Below are 26,310 nucleotides of genomic sequence, written 5' to 3' on the forward strand. Positions count from 1 at the left end.
AAACCAACACACTTCAGTGAGAGGACCTGTCCCAAAGGATAAGGTGGAACGCTATGGAGAAAGACACCTGGTGCTGACCTCTGATCTCCACTCATATGCACACACTTGTTCACATATACAGAAAAAAGGGGAGGGGGATAACATTAGATGCTGTGGTGAGGCACACTTACAACCCCAGCACTCAGGAGGTTGAAGCAGGAGGGTCATGAGTTCAAGGCCAGCTTGGGCTGCATTGTGAGATGCTGTCAGTCCTGATCACTTGGGGATGTGCTTGGAGGTAGCTTTCCTCTGTTCCTCTCCCTTCCAGAATGGCATGTCTAGCCAAAGCATGCTCCTTTCGTTGTATTTGAGAAGCAGCTAATTTGCCTCAGGGTGCATCAGCCCCTACATCTCACCCGGATCTAACCTGAGGATGCTCAAGACTTTGGGGGTTTTGCGTGGATGCTGGAATGAGACAAGACAGTCGGGGTGGAATGAATGTAGTTTGAGTGTAAGGAGAACATAAATGTAGTGGGCCAAGGACAGAACGCTTGGCTTTAGATGTGTCCCCCCCAAAAGAGTATGTTAGAAATTCAGTCCACGGGCAGTTTCTTCTTGGGGTTTCAGAAAGTAAACCAGAAGGAATAATTAGAGCACATCGCTGGGGTACTAGCTCCTGTGCACAGAAGAAAGCAGGACCTTCTCACCGTGCTGCCTCGTGCCTCGTCACCAGCTACTGCTGACCAAATAGCAGGTGTTTGCCTGAGGTGACTGTTGTTGGACCAGTGTCACCTGGAAGTGATTTCCTAGCTAAGACAACATGAATGAACAGATGAAGAAAATGGCAAAGACAAGTGGCCAGAAAGGGCCGGGCAGAAGGGCCCTCGACAGAATGACTCTAAATCATGACGAGGCGAGGCCAGTTCAGAATACCAGAGTGGAACCTCCCCATGTAACATACACCATCCACGAAGAAGGTGAGATTAGCCCTGAGAATGAGGAAGATGTCTTTCCTAATGGATACCTAGAATGCATCATAAGAGGGGAGTTTTCTGAGCCCATTTTGGAAGAGGATTTACTTTTTAAATCCTTCGAAAGCCTAGAGGAAGCGGAACAAGACCTTTCTCGCCAGGTTCTGGAAGCTAGTTCTCTTCTCGAGTGTTCTTTGGAGTACATGACAAAGGGGACAAAACAAGAGAAAAGGGCCACACAAGAGGAGCCTCAGCAGACTGTTGGAGCGAACTCAGTTCCTGAGTGTTCTGAGTACTTGACAAGCAGGAAGCTCCCTGTTGGAGAACCTTCGGAAGTTGATTTATCCTATCATGAGCAGCTGTCAGGCTTTACTGGAGAGAAGCTAAAGGGCGGTCCATACTGTGGTAATATCTCAATGCTGGAGTGTCCTCAAGCTGGGTGCAAGAAGAAGCTGAGGGATAAAACTGCCCTGAGGAAACACATGCTGGTCCACGGTCCCCGTCAGCACGTGTGTGCAGAGTGTGGGAAAGCTTTTACAGAGAGCTCGAAACTAAAGCGGCACTTCCTGGTCCATACAGGAGAGAGGCCTTTTCAGTGCACCTTCAAAGGCTGTGGGAAGCGCTTCTCACTGGATTTCAACTTGTGCACCCATGTCCGCATCCACACGGGTGAGAAGCGCTTTGTGTGTCCTTTTGATGGCTGCGAGAAGAGTTTTATTCAGTCAAACAACCTGAAGATTCACATCCTAACTCATGCAAAGGCAGGGAAGAAATGCTGAAAGTCGAGACAGATTGTCCCAGGCTGAGTGGTCTTACTGGCAGAGGCACCGAGGATCCATGCATTATGTATGAGAATATTATTTGTGGGGATGGATTCTATGGCTAAAATAACTTTGCAAATCTAGAAGGCTTGCTTGTATTTTTTATTTACTTCATTACACAATTTTAAGAACATTGTTTTTTGTATTCCATGGTGTAGTTCCAACAGAAAAGTCAATGGTGAAAGCATAATGTTTAATATATGTGCTACACTGTTGAAGGTGACAGTGTTTTTGCATACCTAATAAAAAATAGCTTATTTTTAATTATGCAGTTCCTAATGCCCTAGCTTTTACCCTTTAAAATGCTTCATGGTAAATGATCCTAAAGAATGGGTACCTTTGGCAGTAGTCAACAAATGAATACATATTTCTACATTTTTGATTTTTGTTTTCCTTATTGTATCAAACTATTAATCATAGTTAAATGTGAATAGTTATATAATAAAGTTGATCCATCTGAAGATTTTAGGTGTTTCAAAATAAAAGGAAATAAAACACTAATAAAAAAAAAAGAAATTCAGTCCACAGTAAAGCAGTGTTAGGAGGTAGAACCCAGTGGGAAGCACTTAGCTCATGCCTGACGCATCCTCGTGAATTAGCACTGGTTAGAAGGAAGACCCGAGCCCCACAGCTCCTTCCCTCTCCTATTCACGTTCTTCCTTTCCCTTCCTCCTCTCCTTTCTCCTTTCCTCTTCCTCTCCCCCATGTCTCTTCTCCTCCCCCTCCTCTTCCCCCTCTTCCTTTCCCTTCTCCCTCCTCTTCCCCTCCTCCTTTCCCTCCTCCTCCCTCTTCTCTTCCCCTCCTCCTCTCCTTCTTTCTTCCACTCTTCTTTTCCCTCCCTCCCACCCTCTCAGCTGGTCCAAGAGTCCCCAGCCAGATGCTGATCACCAATCTCAGACTCCCCAGCTTCTAGAACTAAAAAAATTAAACTTCTGTTCTTTCTAAACTACCCGGCCTCAGGTATTCTGTTATAGTAACACAAAACAGACTAAGGCCAGGCATGGTGGCTGCTGCCTGTGATCCCAGCACTTGGGAAACTGAGTGAGTTTAAGGACAGCTCAGGGTCTACAGAGTAAGACCCTGTCTCAAAACAACAGAGAAAAAAGGCTGACTCAACCGATCTTGGCAAAAGGGTTGTAGTTCTGAAGGACTGAGAACTCTGCTCTCTATGACTGTGCTAACTGAAATGATTTGAGTGGGAGGACCGGAATCACCAGTCACATCCAGGTTGACTGGTAGAGCTAATAAGAGCTGTGCCTTCCACTGGTGAAGGGCTTGGAGGCCTAAAAGAGTCCAACATGACCTACAAATGACCTCAGCTGCCTGGGAGTGGAGCAGAGGCAGCCGCAGACCCTGGCCACAATAGTGCTGTAGCTGATTCAGACAGGAAGAGAAGGTTGTACCGGAGTCAAAAGCCAAAGAAACGATTCTGCATGGTACACAAACCTCACACTGCGGGCAAAGAGGGTCACCCAAGAATGAGCAGGAAAAGGAAGTGGAAAAATAAGTGAGGAGTAAGGAGGAGAAGGAATTATTTCTGCACGGAGAAGGAATTATTTCTGGACAGTATAATAGTGTAATGTTTGTTTAAGGAAGGTAAGATAGAGAAAGTTTTGAGGCAGTGGAGGACTTTACACAGTCAGAAGTTAGAGTACACTACAGACCGAGTGCCAATAAAAAGGTAGCAGTGGCTGGGACCTTGAATCAGTGACTAGAGTTCAGTTTGCAGTTTTATGACACAGAACTCACGGTATCTTTCTTCATTAGAAAATGGTCTGGTTTGAGTCAGGCATGGTAAAATTCACCTCTAATTCCAGCGTACTGGGGGCTGAAACAAGAGGATCTCAAGTTCAAGGCCAGCCTGTACTATCTGGCAAAACCATTACAAAAAAAAAAAAAAGTAGTCTGATTGAACATCACTTGGCCAGTAACTGTTTAGGAAGGTAAGACAATAGGGCAGGGTAGAGTTATGAGGGATTGAGTTAAAGAGTTATGCCCAAACTCGGGGACAAGTCCCGTGTGACTTGACAGTAGATAGAGCATGAAGGACAAAGACAGAGAGGAGCCAAAGACGATTCAGGCCTGAGTGACTTCAAGGCCCCAGATGCCATCAGAGAAGTTAGGAGCACTGGCCCGTTTTGGGTATGGGTTATTTAAAGTCAGTTACTTCAGCATTGGCTCATCTGGGGGCTGAAAGGACTAGGGAGAGGCCACAGCACAATAACACCAAGAACCCCCATCGGGGCGAAGCTGGGGAAAAGGGTGTCTTTCTGTCTCTCCCAGGGTTCATGTCGGTTCGACAGGCTTTCCAGAAAATATGTCTTTTTAAAGTTTAATTCATTCAGTTTTTCCAACAGCGGTGGTACGGACCTATAATTTCAGCTACTAGAGAGGCTGAGGCAGGAGGATCACAAGATCAAAGCCTGCCTGAGATACAGAAGTTCACAGACATCTTTGTCAACTTACTAAGACCCTGTGTCTCAAAATAAAATGCAAAGATAGAGCCAGGGATACAGCTCGGTGACAAAGTGCACAAGGAGCTAGCACCAAGAAAAGGGGCGGGGGCAGCCTGCATCTAAGCATCAACCCAATAGCTGCGTAGAGCTGGCTTTAAAGGACCAGAAATCCAAACGCTGGAAACTGGAAGCCATGAAAGCCACACAGGCAAAGAGGACAGGTGTTGATAGGCTTTTCTGTTTCTTCTGGGAGTAACACACACACACACACACACACACACACACACACACACACACCTCATATCTCCAAATGTCTTCCTCTGACCTCAGAAAACCAGGGTGGACCAACTACATAGTAGCCCATAGCAAAATAAGGGCTGGGGCTTAACTTGAGTTGGAAAGATGTTGGCTAAGCATATACAACAGTCACAGTTTGATCCCCAACACCACACAGACTGGTGTGTGTGTATCTGTGCCTCGAATCACAGCACTCAGGAAGTAAAAGCAGGAGGGCAGACAGAGAGCCCAAGGCCGTCCTCAGTTAGATCGTGAATTTGAGGCCAGCATGGACTACCTGAGACCCTGAAAAGAGAGAAGAGACCTCATAAAAAAATGTCAAGCCCCCTTCTTTCTTCTGACAAGACCAAAGTCAGTTCCCAGCTTCTATTAATAAGCCTCTAGTCTAGGCCTGAACAAAGTAGGAGGGATTTGGACGAACCAGTGAACAAAGGAATTGACACAAACCCTTACGGGATGACCCTGCCAGGGTGGTCCACCCTTGGCCAAAACACAGTTCTCTCCTCTAATGTCCTCCTAAGGACATGGGAGGGGTGAGGCAGATCTTGGTTCCTGAGAGACAGAAGTGCCTTAAGAATTCTAACTAGGAAAAAAAAAAGAATTCTGACTAGGGAGCTAGAGAGATGGCTCAGTGGTTGTGATGGCTCATTGGCTGCTCTTCCGGAGGCCCCAGGTTCAGTTCACGGTGCCCACGTGACGTCTCAGTACAAGGTATAACTCCATGCTAGAGAGCCAATGGCCTTTGCCAGCACTGCACAAGTATGGTGTATGTAGATATATACACAGAGCACCCATATACACAAAAATAAATGTTTTACAAAAGAAATGTTGGCTAGTGGGGTGCATACAGCTCTGATCTGTGTCTACATGCTACCCCAAAGTCTGTGACCTTTAACTCCACAGTGTAACCACATGACAGCCCAGCAGCACCCTTCCACAGGTCTGACAGGGACCTGGAAATTGTACCCAGTTACTACAGGGCTCAGAGCCCTCTTCCAAGATATCTGAAGCCACATGCTTCAGGGAACTTATGGAGAAATTGAGGCAGAGAGGGGAGAAGACAGGAACGCTGACTCCTACAGTGCGGGATTCACCCACTAGATGGCGGTGTGCCCTAAAACTGCCCTCCAGACCATAACTAGGGGTGAAACTGCCTTCCCAGAGGACTCAGTAACACCTACAGAACAGGCACTGTGGTAAGCAGTAGCATTTAGTTCAAAACAATTCCATGACCAGGTTCTATTATCCTTCTAATATCTAATAATCTAGTCTAATAAATAACTAATATAATGCTAATCTATATCTAATAAATACTTACACCTTGAACTTACCCACAGTTTTTTAGCCGAAGAACTCAAAAATCATCTCATTAAATACAAAGCTCGGCAAAGTTTTCCTTTAAAAGATCAGCTAGGAAATTATCTCTCTCTTTTGGAAATATGCGATCTCTGTCTCAACTATTCTCCTGCCCAAACCCTATAAAAGCAGCCGTGAACATTAGGGAAAACAAACCGTCAGGCTCTGTTCCGCTAAAACTTTGCAGAATAAATGGCAAGCCAGATTTGGCCTGGGTCGTCATATTTACTTCGCAAGAACCTGGTGAAGTGAGATCAGCAGGCAAAATGAGCAGAGCTCACCATTTGTCCAAGGTCATCCAAACAATTAGAATTGATGTCAGGTCCCCCAGCTTCCGGTCGTTTCGATTAAACCCCCAAGCCCTGGCAACGCATCTTCACAGAGAGTAACAGAATGGGAAACCTGATTCTGGTCCAAGCTCTTCTACCAACATGACTTTCAACAGGGCAGCTGTCCTCTCTTGGGACTCCGAGAGGGACATGAAATGAGAAAGGTATGGCTAGCTCCAGTGATGTCTTAAGACAAAAGAGCGACACTGACTCTGTTCTATGATTAGCCCGCCTACCCAACACTCACTTGACAGCGGTGGTGAGGCGCAGGGGCCTGACGCCGGGCGTGGCAAAGCGCAGAGTGTTCATGTAAGCCACGTGCTGCAGGGCATGGTTGAAGGTCTCCACATCATCCCCCTCCAGGGTGAGCAGGGACTGCGAGGGGTTCACGTGCACCTGGGTCCCAGACACAGACACAGCTGAGAGCAAGACCAGGAGGCAGGAGAGGAAAGGTGCAGAAGTGTAGAGGGGTCGAGGGGTGTCGGGGCCAGGGGCATGCGGGGAAAGAGAGGGAGTGGAAAGGGCTATACCTTCATGCCTTTGCCCAGGCTCTCGAAATCCCTATAGTCCAGCCCCTCCCGACATGCATAGAGGCACTCGATGACCTCACGGCTCTCCAGGCGACCTGAGCGCACGCTGAAACCAGCTAGGTAGCCATGGAAGTAATGGTGGATCGGCAAGGGGTCTCCTAGGGCAGGAACACAGGAGCAGGGCAGGTAGTGAGAGGAGAAAAAGGGAGCAGAGGAAATGTGGGCTGAGGATGGGGCTGAGAGAAAGGAGAAAGGAAGATGTCGCAGGAGGCTTGGAAATAAGGGATGAGAGGTGAGGGAGAAATGGGAATGAGGGGTGGGATGGAGGAGACAGGGGACAGATTCTTGCCTACGATGTGTGAGGGTCTGGGTTCCATCCCCTAGCATACACTGGAAGAAAATTGAGAAGGGGGGTGGGGAAAAACACAATGAGGAGGAAGAGGAGGAGTAGAGGAGAGAGAGAAGAAGGGACATGTAGAAAAGCTTCTGAGCGGAGAGAGAGTAGGAGGAAACCACAGGAGGGGGAACATTAGAACCGACAGGAAATGGGGAAACTGTAAGAGAGGGCGTCTTTCCAGGCACATGCAGGGAGACCAGGATGAATGTGTGTGAGCTCCAAAGGTGCCTAGACTGGTCCCTCCTGACACCTGCTCTTCGCCTTGTGGAAAGTCAGCAAGAGAAACGGTACTGTATTCTATGGGTAGCGGGGGAAAGCCATCAGAATCCAGCCAAGCTATATACCCAGCCTTCCTACTCCAAAGAGACCCTGCCTTGATATGGCTTGGAGACTCTGTACCGTGGTGGCTTGTGAAGGAGAAGGCTGGATTGGGCAGAGAGAGAAGCACACATGAGCCGGTGGAGATCACATGAGCCAGTGGAGATTAGAACTCTAGTCTCCAGTTCTCACCCACAAGATACCTGAGGTCGTGTCTGTACTGTTCTCTCCCCCCTTCTCCTTCTCTTTGTTCTTCTCTTCTGCAAACCGAGAAAAAAAGAGGCGGCAGTGAGCTGGGGCTGTGACAAGAAGTTCTGTGATTCTCCTAAGTCCTCTCACACCATGTAGGGTTGGCAAGCTCTCAGCAGAGTCCCAGCCCCTCTTGTGACATTTCCCAATCCTGCAGTCCTTTGTTAGAGATTATTCTATGGAACAGGAAATGGGACGACTCTGGTAAGAGGTGTGCAGATGGAAGACCAACAGTTCTCTGGAGGATTCCTGTCCTGCGCAGGAGGCTGTGGAAATCCTCCTCTCCTTGAGGAAACAAAGTGAGAGAGAACTGGCTGGAGTTACACTGTCCATTTGTGGATGGAAATGGCACCGAGTTTAAGCTGCTGACCCACACAACGGGGACTCGGGTATCAGAAACAGAGGTCTCCTCCAGCAGATATCAGTCAGAGTAGGGTCACCCTGCCTAGATGGACAGAGATACAGGAGGCTGCCTCTGCAGAGGGGCATGCCACCCTTGCTCCTCACCTGACCTCGTCCCCTCACAGCCCTAAGCTACCGAGTCCTTACTGAGGTCAGGTACCCACCAGACCAGCAGGCCCCGATCATGAGCGCAGGTTCCCTCCTGGGTGGGTGGATGAGACCATTGTCGTGGATGAGAGCTGGGTCGAAGGAGATGCCATCAGTATAGAGCGTGACTGTGGGGAACTCGAGGTTCAGGGCGTAGTGATGCCACTCATCATCACATACCTGGGGGTGCAAAGTGAGGGTAAGAGCCACCCAGTTACTTGCTCTCCAAGGATCTAGCCCCAATCCTCCTCCATGTCCTGAAAACAGGACCATCCTACATATCCCCAGGTCTAGCAGCAAGGATGCCTCCCCAGCTCAAGGAATAGCAACCCTGTCCAAAATCTACAGGGCAAGCAACCTAGTATAGAAAACCCCATGAGTTAGAGAAACATGTAAAGCTATAACAGAACTAGCCCCAGGAATACATCCCTAAAGTGCAGCAACTCAGGAAGACGAGACAGGAAGATCACTTGAATGGAGGCGTTTGAAGGTCAGCTTGGGCAACACAACAAATTCTCCTCTCAGAAAATAAAATCACAACAACAACAACAAAAATATGTTGTAAATGAGTTTTCCCGAAGATATTTATGAATGAATAGATGGATGACGTTGTGATTCCCAGGGTGGTTTCCAACCGAACAGGAACTTCCTGCGCACCGACTGTTCCCCGCCACTGCTTCTCCTGAAGTCACCAAAATGAGGGATGAAGGGCAGAGGAAGGAGTGGAACTCTGTACCTTAACAACTTCCCAGTGGTGGGAGCCCTCAAGGCTCAGCACGGACTCTCTCCTTTCTCTCCTCTACGCCCCTTTCCTAGGAGTATCCTGGCCTGTTCCACACTCACACTGGTGACACCGCCGTGCCCATGCCCAGCCCAGAGTTCTCCCTGGATTCTATATCTCAAGGCCATCTCATATTTAACACTCATAGGACAGAAGCCAGTACACTTCCCAACTGCCCACACACCCCACCCTCCACACCCAAACCAACAGGTACTTTCATCTCGGGGCCAAACAAAACTAACAGCTGTGGGTCTCTAGGACTCTCTAGCTCCATGGCCACATAGCAATGAGTCCCCAGTCCCTTTTGTGTGAACAGTCACCACAATTTCATCCATTGACACACACTCATCTTTTCTTCTTCTTTATACTGGAGGTAGAACCTAAGGCTTTGAGCTTCTGGCGAGCTCAGACCTCTAAGCACAGCCCCAGAGTAGTCTTTTTTGACTTTTTATTTCTGCTTTGGTTGGGGTTGGGTTGTTTGTTTGTTTGTGGTTTGTTTGTTTGTTTGAGGCTGTCCTAGAACTTGCTTCATAGACCTGGATATCCTCAAACATACAGAGATCTCCCTGCCCCTGCCCCTGCCCCTGCCCCTGCCCCTACCCCTGCCCCTGCCCCTACCCCTACCCCTGCCCCTGCCCCTGCCCCTGCCCCTGCCCCTGCCCCTGCCCCTGCCCCTGCCCCTGCCCCTGACTCTGGAGTACTGGAATTAAAGGTACATGCCATGAGCTATCTTGCCTGATGGTTTGGATTTTTTTAGTCAAAGTCTCATGTTGCCTAGGCTAGCCTCAATCTCACCATGACCTTGAACTTCTAATCCTCCTGCTTCAGGCATGCACCAGGACACCTGGTTTTATGTGGTGCTGGTCACTGAACCTAGAACGCCTCCCCCAGTGCCCCTCACAATCTCATCTTCCACACCCAAACCACCAGCAGGTGCTTCCTTTTCAGGGTTTCTTTGTGGAACTCTCCATCTCTGGACTGCCATCAGTAGGCAAGCACTCTGCCAACTGAGCTACAAACTGATGATGGTGAAAATGGTGGTGGTGGTGGTGGTGGTGGTGGTGGTGGTGGTGGTGGTGGTGATGGTGGTAGTGGTGATGGTGGTGCTGATGGTGGTGATGGTGATAGTGGTGATGGTGGTGATAATGGTGGTGATGGTGATAGTGGTGATGGTGGTGCTGATGGTGGTGATGGTGATAGTGGTGATGGTGATAGTGGTGATGGTGGTGATGATGGTGATGGTGGTGGTGGTTGTGGTAATGGTGGTGTTGGTGGTGGTGGTAGTGGTGATGGTGGTGGTGGTGATGGTGATGATGATGATGATAATGGTGGTGGTGGTGGTGGTAATGGTGGTGATGGTAGTATTGGTGATGGTGGTGGTGGTGATGGTGATGGTGATGCTGTTGCTGTTTAAAAACAAAAATAAGCCAGACAAGCAGTGGTGGTTCACACCTTTAATCCAAGCACTCAGAAGGCAGAAACAAGTGGATCTTTGTGAGTTTGAGGCCAGCCTGGTCTACAGAGTTAGTTCCAGGACAGCCAGAGCTACACAGAGGAAACCCTGTCTCAAAAAAAAAAAAAAAAAAAGAACAAACAAACAACAATACCCACAACAAAAAACAGAGTCTCACTACATTGCCAGGCTCGTCCTGCCTCAGCCTCCAAGGTAGCTGGAGTCACTTCCCTGGCTTACTTCCACTCCTGTACCTCTTCAGTAAGGCCTCTCACAACTGACAGCCTTCACCATAACTCTGACCAAGTCATATTCCTGCCTTTAGGCCTTCAGACAAAGGTCTCGCAAAGCCACTGCCCATCTCTCCGAGCATTTCATAAGCCCCTCCCCATCTCTCCAAGCATTTCATAAGCCCCTCCCCATCTCTCCGAGCATTTCATAAGCCCCTCCCCATCTCTCCGAGCATTTCATAAGCCCCTCCCCATCTCTCCGAGCATTTCATAAGCCCCTCCCCATCTCTCCGAGCATTTCATAAGCCCCTCCCCATCGTCTGCTGGCCTGGCTCCACTGAACTCTCCCTTGCCTCAGAGAGTTCTTTCATCCACTGCTCCTATTTAGATATTTAGATTTTTTTAAAACTCCGCCTCCACTAGAGGCTGGCTCAGGGTTCAAGGGTTGACTTGGCACCCACAAGGTCCTGGTCTAAATTCCCAACTCTGCCAAAAAGAGAAAGTGGGGAGAGAAACGGAAGGCATGGAAGGAGAAAAGAAAATAATAAAGTAGCAAAAAAAAAAAGTAGCATAACTACCCAAATAAAATAAAAGCTAAATGAAATTGAATATTTTGTTTCATATTATTAAATTCCATTTTAGCCCTAGAATCTATCTGTTGAAAAGGCAGACACTTCAGTGGTGTCCATACTAGATGTTTTAAATAAAAGAAGATAAAGAAATTTTAAAGAGAAGTAGCTTAGTGATACAGTACTCACCTAACATATATAAGATCCTGTAGTCGATTCCCAGAATGGCATACAGCACATACATATGTACATGCATGCATGCATACATACATACATACATACATACATACATACATACATAGTGTTCTCTCTCTCTCCCTCTCCCTCTCCCTCTCCCTCTCCCTCTCCCTCTCCCTCTCCCTCTCCCTCTCACTCTCCCTCTCCCTCTCCCTCTCCCTCTCCCTCTCCCTCTCCCTCTCCCTCTCTCTCTAAGCCTGGCATAGTGAACGTCTTGTAATCCTCAGGAGGCTAAGACAAGAGGGTCACAAAACTCAAAGACAGCCTTGGCTACAGACTGAGTTAAAGGCCAACCTGGGCAACTTAGTGAAGTCTTATCTCAAAATAAAAAAGAAATAGATTGTTAAATATTAGGCAGGGTTTGGGGCTTGGGGAGTCCTGTGGAGGAGGGAGAGGAAGGATTGGAGGAGTCAGAGGGATCAAGAACACGGTCCACAGAATCAACTGCCTAGAACTCAAGTTGGCTCACAGAGATGGGGGAGCCTGTATAGTCTGAGCTGGGTCCTCTGCACGTATGTTATAGTTGTGTAGCTTCATGTCCTTGTGGGGTTCCTACCAGTGAGGGCCAGGGCTGTCTCTAACTCTTTTCCTTGTCTTTGGAACCCTTTTCTTCCTACTGGGTTGCCTCATCCAGTCTGGGTGTGAGAATATGTACCTGGTCGTATTGTAGCTTGTTCTGCTATATCTGGTTAGTGTCCTTAGAAGGCCCTCTCTTTTCTGAGGGGGAGTGAATAGGGAGTGGATCAGAGGGGGAAAGAAGGGGGAGCTGGGGGAGGGGAAGGAGGGGAACAGCAGTCAGAATGTAGTATATGAAAGAAGAATAAAGAAAGAGAAAAGAAAGCCAATCAACAACAAAAGGAGGGCTGGGACAAAGCTCAGTGGCAGAGCTAGGCCCTAAACTCAATCCTCGGCATCTCAGGGAAAAGACAGAGAGGAAGAGGTGAAGAGAGGGAAGGATGGGGGGAGGCCAACCATACGGGGAAAGGCCCAGAAGCAGCAAATGGCAAATCTTCTCTCTTAAAATGTGCTACCAACAGCAAAGCTTCTGTAAACTGGCCCTTCCCCCTTGTCCTGTTTCCTGCACCTTCCTGTTTCCTGCACCTTCCTCCACTTATCACTCTACCAGGATGTATACAAAAGGTAGAGGTTGGAAACTCAAGTTGGCCCTCACTGGTCTTTGTAGTCAACTTGAAGAATAAACAGACAGGATGATGACAAGAACCTACAGTCCCAGCACCCAGGAGGTAGAGGGAGGGGAAACCACAAGGGCAGGCCCAGCCTGGACTGTAGCATAAAGACCAACACAATAAACAGACTACAAACTTGGAAGTGTGGGCTTAAGAGAGGACCTTAATTCCTTTCTCCATCTTTACATATCTTTCATAAGCATAGACAAAAGGGTGACAGTTAACATGTGTACAGTGGTTTTAAGTCTATAAAGCCCTATTATATAATTTCATCATATGACAACCTCAGGATGTAGAATTCTTTTTATCCTTCTTAAAGTTTAGCTTGCATGGTGGCACACGCCTGTGATCCAGGTACTTGAGAAATGGAGGCAGAAAGATCAGGAGTTCAAGGTCATCCTCTGTTATATAGCAAATTTAAGATCAGCTAAGGCTACCAGAGACCCTGTCTCAAAAAATATTAATTATAAAATATTACAAAGTGAAAATTACGAAGTTTAAAACATTAGTGGGATGGTGTTGAGCACACCTTTAATCCCAGCACATGGGAGTCAGAAGCAGGTGGATCTCTGTGAGTTCCAGGACAACCAGGGCTACATAGAGAGACCTTGTCTCAAAGCAAAAACAAACAAATAAAAAACAAAACTAGCCAGTATGGAAAACTGTCAGGCTTCCCAATGAATATTGAACCCTAAGCTGTGAACTTCATCCCAGCATCACCTGGTTTCCTGGTTACAAAGTAAAAATCAAGGACACATACTGTTATATGGGTTACACATATGAAATAAAGATATATAAGATGAAATAAAACAAGGACCAAGATGGCTGGCCAGGTTTAGTAAAGTTGCCCTTATGACCCTACAATACGCGAATGCTTCTCTAAGCAGCAAGCCTTGAGAACAAGACAACCTGGGGTAGACTAATTGGGGACTGAGGTTATAGAAAGGGCTATCAAAATAACAACCCCAGAGGCTTGGAAACCCCTAGAACGTAGTTCCATTCTCTCAGAAGCACCCCTATCTCACCTGCTCCAGCTTCCAGAGGAACTTGACCGGGCGTGCACTCTCAAGCAACGGCCAGTAGAGAAAGGCGATTCTGCAGCCGTGGACAGTCAATGAGTAGTGAGAGTAGCCGTCCTCTAAGGGGCAGGGAGGGGATAGGAGTCAAACACAGGTCTGAGGCAAGAAAAGGCTCAAGGTTCCTACTCTTATTCTCTCAGGCCATTGGCAGGGGCTCAGGCCATTGTGAGGGGTGCATGGAGACAGAGACAAAGGGCTCCTAGAGTAGGAGGGATGGGATAGTGATGGGAGAGAAAGGATGGGTAAGCCATCAATCACTGTGGGCAATGGTGGGGCTTGTGTGGGTGAAGAGATATGACAGGAATGCAGGAAGGCTAACTTAGCATCTGTCAATAAGGACAATGTCATCTGGGAGTCAGTTCTGCTGCATGCAGCACAAAAGTCTCTCAAAATACCATCTCAACAAGTCACAGAATTACAAGGGTGAACTGGGCATGATAGTGTCTGCCACAGTCACAACAACTAGGCAAAGTGAGACATTAGCACCCCATGAGCCCAGGAGCTCAGGGTCAACCTACGAAACATGGCAAGACTCCATCTCTCTTTTGTTAAGACATCGAGGGAGTACAGTGAGGCATTCCTGTAATCTTAGCGTTCAGAATGCTGATTGTGGGAAGGCTGTTCAAATTGCTGGGCTAGCCTGGGCTACACAGCAAGATTGTCTTTTAAAAAGAAAAAAGAAAAACTGCCAACTTACAAATTAAAATGAAAAGAGGGGACAAGACCTGTCAACAGTCCTTACTGGGTAATGCTAAGTGGCAAAGACAGCACAAGGAGCCAGTGTCCCACCTTAGGCTAGGACTCACCGTTCTGAATGGTGTTACATACAATGGTCTCCTCCTCCTTCTTCCCCTTGCTAGGAGTCACACTATGCTTCATCCAGAAAGACAGGGTAAAGTGGTCACTGAGGCCATCCTGCGGCCCAGAGCCCAGGCCTGCTGGACCACCCAGGGGAACTTGCACAGCTTGTGTGCCATTGAACCAGTAGATGAGGCTGCTGTCCTGGCTGTAGTGCACCGAGAGCCCCGCTGTCCAGTTGGCATTGGGGCCAGGCATGGGCAACAGGTCCACCTCCCCAGTAGCAGCACCTGCAGGTGCCCCAAAAGGGACAAGTGTCAAAACTGAGTAGCAGCAGATGAGGAGATAAAAAGGAAATAGGAAAGGAAATGATTCACCTCCTCTTGTAGGCTTTCTAAGACAAGAGAAGGACCTCTCTCTCTCTCTCTCTCTCTCTCTCTCTCTCTCTCTCTCTCTCTCTTCTAGAAATGACTCTCATTAACTGAACCCATTCACCAACTCTTCGTTGCTCCCAGATGTTGTTCTGCAACGCATCTAGTGGCAGGCTCAACAATGATACTTCTTTACCAGAGCCTTATCTACCTACCCCTTGGAGCACAAAAACTACCCACACGAAGGGAAAGAGGAGGTGAGGGATGGTTGAGAAGGGATGGACCCAGGGGAAAAGAGACACACGCACCACAGAGCTTCCGCAGAGCCCTCTCTGAGTAGTTGTCTCGGTCACAGCCCTTGGCCACATGGCTGGTCTGCAGCTCTATGGTGGCCTGAATGTTCCACAGTGGCTCATCACAGGTCTCCAGGCGGATGCCAGGGAACAAAGCCAAGCTCCCCGCTCCTGGGGCATATTCAATCCTTTTGTTCCAGCCTGCACAGGTGAGACAGAGAAAGGCAGATGGCAAGGCAGTCCTTCCTGCCACGTGTGCTGACCGTCTGCGGCTCCTAGAAAAGTGGCCAGGGTAGAAGCTTGTCTGGAAATGTGCTTCCGGCATCTGGTCTACCTTCCAGGGTCATCAGATAGGACAGCAGAAAAATTAAAATAAAAAAACAAATAATGTGACGGGTGATTAAGCAGCAGGTCCCCACTGAACGCCTCCCTCACCTTGCCAGCTGGGTTTGCAGGTGGGCTTCACCTGGATTTCCACCTCAGCATCATCTGCTGCTCGCTTCTTCCCACAGTCATATGCTGTCACTGTGAACTTATAGAGCTTCTCACCACTGTACTGTAACTTCTCTGTGTTCTCAATGTTGCCTGAGGTGGGAAATGGGAGGACAGACAGGTCAGGTGCACTAGAGTAGTGGTTCTCAACCTTCCTAACGCTGTGAACCTTTAATACAGTTCTTAACGTTGTGGTGATTCCCCCCCCCCCCCAAAAAAAAACTATAAAATTATTTTGTTGCTACCTCATAACTGTAATTTGCTACTAATATAATATAAATATCCCATATTCAAGATTCTGATGCGTGACCCCTGTGAAAGGGTCATCCAAGCCCCTAAAGGGACCACAACCCACAGGTTGAGAACCACTGCACCAGAGGAAGCCCGGGAAGGTTTGGCAGTACTAGGCAGGCCAATAGCAGCCTAAAGTGGAAAGGAAGTATCTGGGGGTGGAGGGCAGGGAGAATAAGGGTCGTGAGGGAGGGACAGGAATAGAGAGGATGATGCCCTGGGTCAGTCATCTGGGGAGCAGAGGGTTCTGAGCTGCTAGGGACAGAGAAGACTCACCATCATTGTCAATGAGGAAAGGGGTGTTGGGTGTAAGGATCTCATAGTAGCAGATCTGGCTGTACTGAGGGGAGCAGTCACCATCAATGGCTTCCACACGTAAGATGCGATCATACAGCTTCCCCTCAGTCACTGCAGCACGGTAGAGACGCTCCACAAAGACTGGGGCAAACTCATTCACATCGTTGACCCGAACATGCACGGTCGCCCTGCATGCATAGAAGCAGAATAGGTGTGGAAGCTTTAGAGGGCTGAGAAATCTGTGATCAGGAGTCGGGCTCGGGAGTGAGGGCAGGAGGGGGCCAGGCTCCCCTTGAGACTGCTCATCCCCACTCCACAGGGCACTGGGCTGCAGATAACAGATATGAAACCATACAAGAGAGAGGGCTCAAGGAAAGGGCCAATGGCGGGGGGTGGGGGGGGAGAAGGAACAAGGCCTAGAGAATATCGGAAGCCGTGTTGGTGGTTTCTGTCCAGAAGGCTTCTTCAAGGAAGAAGAGGAGGAAGATGTTCAGTGCACCTCCAATCCCTCTCAACGGCCCTCTCTGTCTGTCCACATGCTTGCTCTAGGACATGTTCTGAGTGTATCTGGGGACCCTCATTAGGATGCCAAGGTGAGGAAAAAAGCAATAAAACATAGTTTTTTAAAAATTCAAAATGTCCCCAACTTAACAAAAGTCCAATCTTACCAGAAGAAATGAAAAAGATACAGCCTTAAAAACAAATTAAAACCAGCCATCATAGAAGTGGCATTTAACTGGAAGTCCTTTGTCTGAACTGAGTAGTTCACCTGCCCATATTATGCATGTCAGCCATGGCCCCTCCCAGGTCAACAAAGCCAGGTCTAGGAACGCCTCTAGCCAAGAGCCAGGCTCCGAGGCTCAGAGGCAAAGGTCTTCTATCTAAATGGGAAACTAAGTCCCAAAGACCCTTCTGATCTCAGATGCCTCTCAGTGATCCAGGATTCCTTATTACTGATCATTTTCCCATTCTCAAGTAAGAACATAGCTGGTAACAGAGGTAGGTGTCTGAGGTCCGATCCTCCTCTATGGTATAACAATCCCCCTCCCTGGCCCCCACAAGCCATGTGTGTGTCAGAAGCCCAGTGTATGCTGTGTGCTGCAAATGGACCAGAGGGGGCACTTGGAATGGGTCTGGCTGCATGTGGAATTTGCTTGTCTTTCCATCACCACAATGCCCTTGTGCAAAGGGACGTGCTTTTTATACAGACCATCTCCCCTACCAAGCAACCGTTTACCTCATAGACCAGGAGAATCAAGTTCAGAAAGGCTAGGTACATTGTCCAAGGTTTTAAACGGCGAAGTGACACTGGTGAGATGTCACTGAACTCTCCTGTCCACTTGTGACCTTGACCAGAGATCCCTAAACTCTATGAATAGCAGGGGTGGGGTGACATTCAGCTGGTATGGTCAGGGACTAAGAGAGCACTGTTTTTATGTTAGAACAAACAATAATCAGTTGACACGGGAGAAAGGATAAAATGAGCGTTATTACTCATGATTAGCAGTAACTTTGCAATAGTAAATTTGGGGCTGGAGATAAAGCCCATTGGTAGAGTGTTTCCCAGGCATAGGTGAGGTCGTGGGTTCCATTCCCAGGTTTGGGTTGGTCTATCCATGGCTAACAAGCAACTTGCTAGCAAAGGAGAGCCCTGTCTCTGAGAGAGCACTGAAGGAGGGAGAAGGGTCCCGTAACAGACATCCTTCCTCACTTGTGAGACTTCTTGGTATTGGCGCCATCGGGCCCCTCTCCACAGTCATAAGCCTGGATGGTAAAGGTGTGCTCCTTCTGGGCCTCGCAGTCCACAGGCTCCTTGGCCCGGATCAGCCCTTCACCTGTTGCCTTGTCCAGGATCACAGCCTCAAAGGGTACCCCAGACCCATGGAGCCGGAAGCCACAGATCTCACCTGGCAAGAAGGGAAAGGAAGTGAGGTTCCATGTGACCGGCCCTCAGATCCCTTGGCTAGGCCACGCCCAGCTACACAGTTCATCCATCATTCAGACCCTTCTCTTGATGACTTTAAATATCAGTGATCTCCAGCTTCCCTGAGCAACAAGCTCAGAACCAGCAGGTTTACGGTCTGCAAAATCTAATCATGTTAATTTAATCCCTGGCTGCCCAACTCTCATATCCTCCATTACAACTCAAGTTCTCCAGTGCGGCCCGCCCCCCTTCTTTCCCCTGGCTCATGCTGCCTGCGCACTGCTCTCACTACCCGGACCTCCCACCCCTCCCTGTCCTCTGCCTTCCCACCCACTTCCTCAGTCCTGCCGGTTACCTGCATAGCGCAGCGGAGCATCTTTGTCCAAGGCAAAGAGTGGCGGATTCAACAGGACCGTGTTGTCATTCTCCATGACGATGCCCTGGTACTCGGCCTCGATCCATGGCTTATGCTTGTTCGCTGGCCCCACCCCAGGGAGAAGAGAGAAGGTGAGCTGAACCTCCACTCCCAGGATGCAGTCCTTGTTAACCCTCCACCCAATAGCAACACCCTTTCTGTGCCTTGCCACCTTGCCAGAGGGAGAAGGGTGGGCTACAGAAGGAACTAGAGTCTCTCCTGCAGGAGGTCACAGCTTTCTCCTGTAACTGGGGAGACGGTTTCACGGCAACGACCTTCCTGTGGGGAAGGGACCACTGTCTCTCCCTGGGGATCATGGTTAGGGGCAGAGAATCTCCTATAAGGGTTTTGTTGTTGTTGTTTGTTTGTTTGTTTGTTTTGGGGGTGTTTTGTTTTGTGTTGTGTTGTTTTGCCTTAGCAAATGGTGATGGGGGACGCAGGAAACAACCATGAGCCCTCATAAGGCCCTAAGAAAGGACAAGGAGAATGAAGGGAGAGTTAAGACTGGGGGGCAAGAGTAGCCCAATTTCCTAAAATCTCAGTGGTTTACCCTCCTCCCCCAAAGCCCCCAACCTGCTGAATTTCAACCCTTCACCCTAGACTTCTCTAGGTCGGGCCCAGACTTCAGGCCACTCTCCCAGAAAAGGAGAAAGGAAAGAAGACAGTTATATAGGACAGGAGGAGGGGGCAGAGGGGAAGGGATAGAACAGAGAAATCAGCGCTGTGACTGGACCCAGCAGAGCCCACATCCTAAGGGATTATGGAGCTGGCCTAGAAACACAGCAAATCTCTCACTTCCCATCCCCACACCCAAGAGAATACAGTCACAACCAGTACATTCTAGGTCCTCTCAAGACCTCCACACCCACACTCCCTCAGCTCCTTCACAGACCTCTCTGAACCCTAATTTTGTCTATCCCACATCACACTTTATCCGACCAGACTCCTCTCAAGTAGGGTCTCTTCCCCAGGACTAACTTCCCTCAAGCTCTTGAGAGGTTATAGCGGAAGCACGTTTGTCTCTTCCCTCTCATCCCTAGAACCAGCCTCCACTACTGCTCCACCTAATTCCATCCATGCTCCCAAAGCCAGACCTGGAGAGGGGAGGATAGATCGTCAGAGGGAAACTGAGTCACCAGTGGGCTCTCACCCCCATATCTCACGACGAGTGAGAAATTCTGATTTCCTATTCTCTCCTGTAACCACAGCCCAACCAACATCCTGGTATCTACAGGCCTCTCCATTTCATGGTGATGACCACCATAACCCTCTCTCCTAATGGCCGAAGAGAAAGCCTCAAGATGGTGTGTGGGAGCCCAAACAGGGAGTGAGAAGGGGCTCGAGAGCTAGGAGGACCATCCTGAGGCAGGAGCTGGCCAGACATAGGAGACAGCAGACAGAAGAGCAGAGGATACCCAGGGCAGAGCCAGGCACCCTGCAACCCCGTCGTTCTGCCCTTAGCAAATGAGCCCTCCCCCCATCCCCATCTCATGTCTGCCTGCTGTCCTGTATCCATTCTCCATTCCTTCTTTGCTCCCCGGTTCTTTCCTGTTTCCCTCCTCCCTCACTTCTCTCCTTTCCTCCTTCTGCCTCTATCCTTCTCCTTTCTGATGCACTTCTTATTCCCACTCCTCATCTGCCCTTCCCTCCTCAGATTCCCTTCTCATCTCCTTCCTGGAGCACCCCCACACCCCTTTCTGACCTTTTCTGCCCTCTCCTACCTGAACCCTCTGGCCCCCGGCCCCACCCTCTCCTTCCCTCTGACAGTCTCACCCAGCTGAATTTATCTGCTGTCTGCCAGAGAGGGCAGCTGTGGTAACCCACAAGCCAGCGGATGCAGGCAGAAGGGTATGGATGCAGAGAGGCACGGAAAAAACATACGTGCTCGGAATTGCTGAGCTGCGGTACACAGTTTCTCCCCAGGAAGGGGTGAAGACAGTCAGCTGGATCTGCCATCCACCCTCAGGGTGCACGAACACCCAGTGAAACGGAACCTGAGGGAATGCCACCCTCGGGGAACAAGCCCCTTAGCGACAGGAGGTATCTGCCAGCATGGAGGAGTTGGGGGAGGGGGCAGAGAGACCCCAGGTGGGAAAGAGACCAAATACAAGCAGGATGCCGGGCAAGCACATGTAGGGATGGACCAGAGAGGAGGAGCTGGCCCTTGGAAGTGAGAACAGGTCTGAGGAAACGATGGGAAGGGGGTGGTCAGAAAGGAAAGGACACCTGTCTCAGGCGCCAGAGAACCTCAACACCTCCTTCCCTCCGCACCCCCACACTGCTCAGCCAGATGCCCCAGTTCAGAGGCCCCCATCCCCATCTATCTCACCTTTGTTGCCAGAGCTGATCTGAAGCAGAGAGGCCAGCAAGAGGGACACCAGCAGGAGGGTCATGGTGTTAAGGACGCCAGGCCAGGCGTTCCTCTCCCCTGGGAGCCTCAAGCCTGCTAATGCCACCCCGGGGGAGAGATGCAGAGACTCTACGAGGGGAGGGCCGGGGACAAGATCAGAAAGAAGCCTGCTGACCCCGCTGGTCCATAGAGCAGATGCGTGCAGACCCGCTGGGTGGCTGAGATGGGGGACTTGCAGTAGCTTCTCTTCAGTCTCCAGCCCAGCGTCCTCACTCTCTCTGGCTCTCTCTCACTCCCACCCCATCCCCGCTACTGCAGGATGACGTCAGCACAGCCAGGCAAGGATTGATGGGGCTGCTGGCCAATTAGAAGACTGGGGGCGCCAGGTGCTGCAAGGAGGGGTAGGGAACCAATGCGACTGGTGAGCAGGGGTGGGAGAATGTGTTAGGGCTTTTTCCCCTGGCTGCAGTTTGGGGGAGCAGAGGAACTGCGGGGGCTAGAGAGGAAGCAGGAAAGCCATGGCGGGGGTAGAAGATACGAAGGCCATCAGAAGATCTAGCTGAAAGCCAGGAGGTGGGGTGAGACAGAGACGTCAACAGACTTGACGGTGGCCAAGAGAGGCAGTATCCACGTCACCCACCCCCAATTATGCATTAACCTCTTTTCACAGCCCATTCCGTTAGCTAGTCTTTGCTGCTGCGTGCTTTCTGGTAACCTGGAGGCAAAACCTTGAGTATGAAATTCTAGCATTTCAGTTCCAACTCAGGGCCCTGTGGGAGACTGAGGAGGGCCAGAAAACAAACAAACAGGAAAATAAAAAACGATGACAAGGGCCCTGAGACGAGGAAGAGGAAGGAGTCCCTGCAGCCCTTTCCACACACGCTCCTGTGAGGGCAGTTCACCTGCATCTGGGCCATGAAGCTCTCTTTTCCTCTCTGTTTACAGTCCCTGACTACCCCACTTTAAACTGCGATGGAGCTGCCCCACATCTTGTGAAGCCAAAGACAGGGACGTTGGCCAGTTCCGGAGACAAGTGGGCAGCTGCAGACAGGGTATACAATGATAACAATATCCTCCAAGCCGTTATGAGGTTCCCTGGTAAGGGCTGAGGGGCGATGGTATCCAGGACTGGGAACTGAGAGGGAAACCCTGGGTCCCAAGTCAAAGAGTATAAAATTCTCAGCCCTCCCTTGCCCTGTCATGAGCTCAACCCTCACTGAGCACCATTTCCTCTGCCTCCCCAGACATGCCCCCAGAAGACCAAGAACACGCTGTTTAAGGACCAGATTCAGCCAGTGGTGAGGGAGGGAGCTGTGAAAGCCCAGGCCTTTGGCTCCTGTCTCCATCCTCACCTCCCGCCTCACACCTCTGAATACCCCCTCCCCCCTTTCCCCTCAGTCTAAGAATAAAGCCAGAGCGCACAGCTTCCTCACACACTGCCACACCAGCGACAGCAACCTCCAGTGGGAGCGCAACCCTCGGGGTTCCCAAACCTGCCACAAATGGCAGGAAGGCCAACACTAACGCTCAGAAAGTTCAAGTTTTGAATGACTGACAGCTCCAAGGTCATTCCACAGAAAAAGCTGAAGCGAGGCATGACTTTGTAAATCCCTGTCGCCTCTTTGCGTCTTCGCTCCAGGGCTTCAGACACCAAACCAGAGCTCATCACTGGAGCGGGGCGGGCGCAGTGTGGGGAGTTGGGGAGAGGTCCTCTTACTGCAGTTAGGACCCAGACGTGTTAAAGCCCTTGTTCGATGGACCTTTCCACACTGTGTGGGGACTGACTTGGAGTCTCTGAGCCTCCTCTTCCAGACAGCCTCCCTGATTCCTTAGTCTATTTCTGCCAACATTGGGAACAATGTCTCCCTCCCAACCTGTCCCAAAAGAACTTGGACACTACCTAGATGTCCTAAGTAATGACCCCACCCTTCCAGACCCTTCCTCCGACTTTCTTTCTCTTCTAGGTCCCATTGAGGAGCCAGGTAGGAACGGGACAACATTGGAAGGTTCAGACACCCAACACCCCACCCCACCATTCCCCTGCCTCCCATTCACAGCCTTGACAGGGCTATTGCAGACAGGAAGCACCCAGCTGGCCAGCCGGGAGAGCCCTTACTAGCCTCAGCCTCCACAGACATCAGTGGTCTGAGAAAGGTAGTGTTGCTGGGGGGTTTGGCGGGGAGGGAGATCAGCCACCCGAAGAACCAGAGAGTGATGAAGACTCTTAGCACCTTCTGGAACTGCGTTGTGGAACCTGAGGCGGGAATGGAGTTTGAGGAGGATCTACTTGGATGAATGAAAATGCTAGGTACTTTCCCTTGTATTGACAGGGCACAGGGCAGATGACCCAGAACAGTGATTCCTCCAACCCAAACCAGAGACAATGACCACCAAAGCAGGACATGGGGCCCCCGAATCACAGTCTCGGGGACCATCAAACTCCTGTGTTCCCCAACTCCTTCCTTCTTCTTCCTTGCTCGTTCTATGTCTTTAATAGAATTATGTAATTTATTTTACCTTCTTTAAATATTTTAAGTGGATGACTATTTTGCCTGCACGGATCTGTGCATGGACCCACCAGGTCCCCTGGAACTGGAGTTGCACATAGTTATGAGCTACCATGTAGGTGCTGGGGACTGAACCCACGTCCTCTGGAAGAGCAGAAATGCATTTAACTGCTGCGCCGTCTCCCCAATCTCCTCCTTGCCCCTTTACATCATCAGTCACAGGAACACAAAGTAGAGGCCAATGGGCAAACATCTGTTCATCCTGGAGCCTGCGTGTGACACCAGGTCCGAGCCACTCTCACTTTGTTTCCTCGGCCATGTTTCCCCACACTGTTCTTGCTTCTTATATGGTGCTGCTCAGTCTCCTTTGCAGACAGAGTCCCTACTAATTGACCCTGACACCAGGGCCCCGGCAGGATTTTGTTCCTGGCTTTCTTTCTCTCGCCTGTGCACTGAGCAAAGTCAACTGCTTCCATGCTTTCTGGTGTCACCTGTAAACTGTCCTTGACATTTGTTCTCCAGCCACAGCTACTGCCCGAGACCCAGAGCGGTGCTCTCAAGTGTCTATAAGACATTTCTATTTGTGTGCTGAAGGTCAAACATGAATTCATTATTTCCTGGGGCCCAAAGACCTTCACTTCTGTATTTCCTTTACTTCTGTATTTACTGGGTCTGTGGGTGACAATCACCAGCCAGACTATACGCCGCGCCAGCCACATTGATGTCCCTGTGTCCTTACTTATGCCCCGCCACAACCACACATACACACATACACATGCACACACACACATACATACACACATACACACATACATACACATAGACACACACATATACACAGACACACACACAGACACACATACACAGACACACACATACACAGACACACACAAACACACACAGAGACACATACACACATACACACATACATACACATACATACACACAGACAGACACACAGACAGACACATACACACACAGAGAGACACACACAGACACACAGACACACACACACAACACACACACACAGACACACACACACACCATCCAGAATAACTTTATGCACTAGCCAAAATAGTAGCTATTTGGCATGTAATTAGTCCCAGTGGAAATGTGCTAAGTTTTAAATACATCCTGCATTGTGAAATAGAATCAGAAATGTGTCTGGTTTTCTTATTGATCACATGCTGAAATTACAATATTTTGAATAGTTTATATTAAACAAAATTATATCCCTAAGATTAAGTTTATGTGTTTCTTTAGTCTTCTGGGAGGTCTTCTAGAACGGTTTGCATATGTGGCTGGCGTTTATGACTTATTTCTATTTTATGACATCCCAAGTGTCTGTCAGGCTGTTTCTTCCTAAATAAGGTCTTAGTTTCTCACCTGCCCCAAATTGGTCCCCAGTCTTAATCCTCCTCTAACTCAGGCTGCACAACCTTACCTGTAGCCACAAGGTCATCAAAAAGTAAGAATGCTCATGCCACTGCCCTAGCTTAAATCACACAGCAATGGTTCATTACACTCCAGACAAAGGCCACTTATGAGGGCGTACCAGCCCCTCGCTGTCTCTCTACAGCCTCTCATTCTGACTTCTGTGCCTCCTCTTTCCCTCCTCGAAATTCTCAATTTTGAGCCATGCCTAGTAACACAGGCCTGTAGTATCCATAGGCTGAGGCAGGAAGATTGCAAGTTCAAGGCTGGACTAGACGACAGAACTCAGGGTCATTCTGAACAACTTAGGCAGTTTCACAATAACAAGAGAGCTGCAGGGCTCGGAGAATGTCTCAGTCAGTAAAGCACGTACTTTGTTAGCGCAGGTCCTGAATTTGGTTCCCAGAACCCACATAAAAATGCCCAGAGGGTAGCACATGCTTGCAATCCCAGCTCCAGAGAAGGTGAGACGGGGAATTCTTAAGGATCATCAACCAACCAGCCTGTTCGTTAAAATTGGTGAGCTCAGGCCAATGGCAGACCCTGTTTCAAAAGAGGTGAACAGCAACTATACAGGTACCTGCTTAGACATGCATCTCCTCACATTTTAAAGAAGGGAAAGAAATGGGTTTACAGCTCAGTGGTAGAGCATTTGCACAATGCCCTAAGTGCAAACTCTTAAAAAGAAACAAAGAAAAAAAGAAACAAGGAAGGAAGGAAGGAAGGAAGGAAGGAAGGAAGGAAGGAAAAGAAAGAAAGAAAGAAAGAAAGAAAGAAAGAAAGAAAGAAAGAAAGAAAGAAAGGAAGAAAGAAAGAAAGAAAGAAAGAAAGAAAGAGAGAAGAGACGGGAAGGGAAGAGAAAGAGAGGAAAGGAGGAGAGGAGTTACATTTCCAACTTCTCACCTCTCTAACTTAACTCTTAACCTCCTCGACCTGGTTCCTCCCCTCCACTCCCAACACTCTTGCCAGATGTCAGATGCCTAAACGCTGATCGTCCACCAGGCCAAGACTGAGCAAGCCTGCTCTCTGGAAGCCATCCATTAAGGCCTACTGCAATTCCAAGCTGGGAGGTAAGATGGTTGCTCTGTCCTTTCCAGGGGCCTGTCTACTGACGTTGAAGCTCAGAAGGAAAGGAAAGCCAGCCAACGTCTCCAAAACAGCCAGTGGTGTCTGGACGATGCTATTACATCATCACCTGACTCTCCAGTTCTGTTCTCAGTATCCTGCTCCTCCTCTGCCCTCCCCACCCATCACTGGAGATAACTCGGTCCCCAAGCCTCCGGCCTTTAAGGGAGTTCTGCCTCAGACCATCTCTCGGAAACAAAGGGGCTGCAGAAGACAGAGCAGGCT

At 49.3% G+C, this 26,310-nt stretch overlaps 1 protein-coding gene and 1 pseudogene across 1 annotated transcript in view; one reads left to right on the forward strand and one right to left on the reverse strand.

Moving 5' to 3' along the window:
* Positions 1-21,203, reverse strand: part of Clstn3 (calsyntenin 3) — a 33,275-nt gene extending 12,072 nt beyond the window's left edge. Inside the window, 12 exon segments of the mRNA NM_134376.1 lie at positions 6,457-6,605; positions 6,740-6,897; positions 7,658-7,714; positions 8,270-8,432; positions 13,735-13,847; positions 14,595-14,876; positions 15,266-15,451; positions 15,686-15,835; positions 16,310-16,518; positions 18,042-18,237; positions 18,610-18,732; positions 20,999-21,203. Coding sequence (NP_599203.1) covers positions 6,457-6,605; positions 6,740-6,897; positions 7,658-7,714; positions 8,270-8,432; positions 13,735-13,847; positions 14,595-14,876; positions 15,266-15,451; positions 15,686-15,835; positions 16,310-16,518; positions 18,042-18,237; positions 18,610-18,732; positions 20,999-21,062 — 1,850 coding nt within the window. The 5' untranslated portion in view covers positions 21,063-21,203.
* Positions 607-2,271, forward strand: Zfp42l (Zinc finger protein 42-like; annotated as a pseudogene).
* Positions 21,204-26,310: the final 5,107 nt, after the last annotated feature.

This window comes from Rattus norvegicus, chromosome 4, assembly GCF_036323735.1.
Source record: "Rattus norvegicus strain BN/NHsdMcwi chromosome 4, GRCr8, whole genome shotgun sequence".
NCBI classification, from domain to species: domain Eukaryota; kingdom Metazoa; phylum Chordata; class Mammalia; order Rodentia; family Muridae; genus Rattus; species Rattus norvegicus.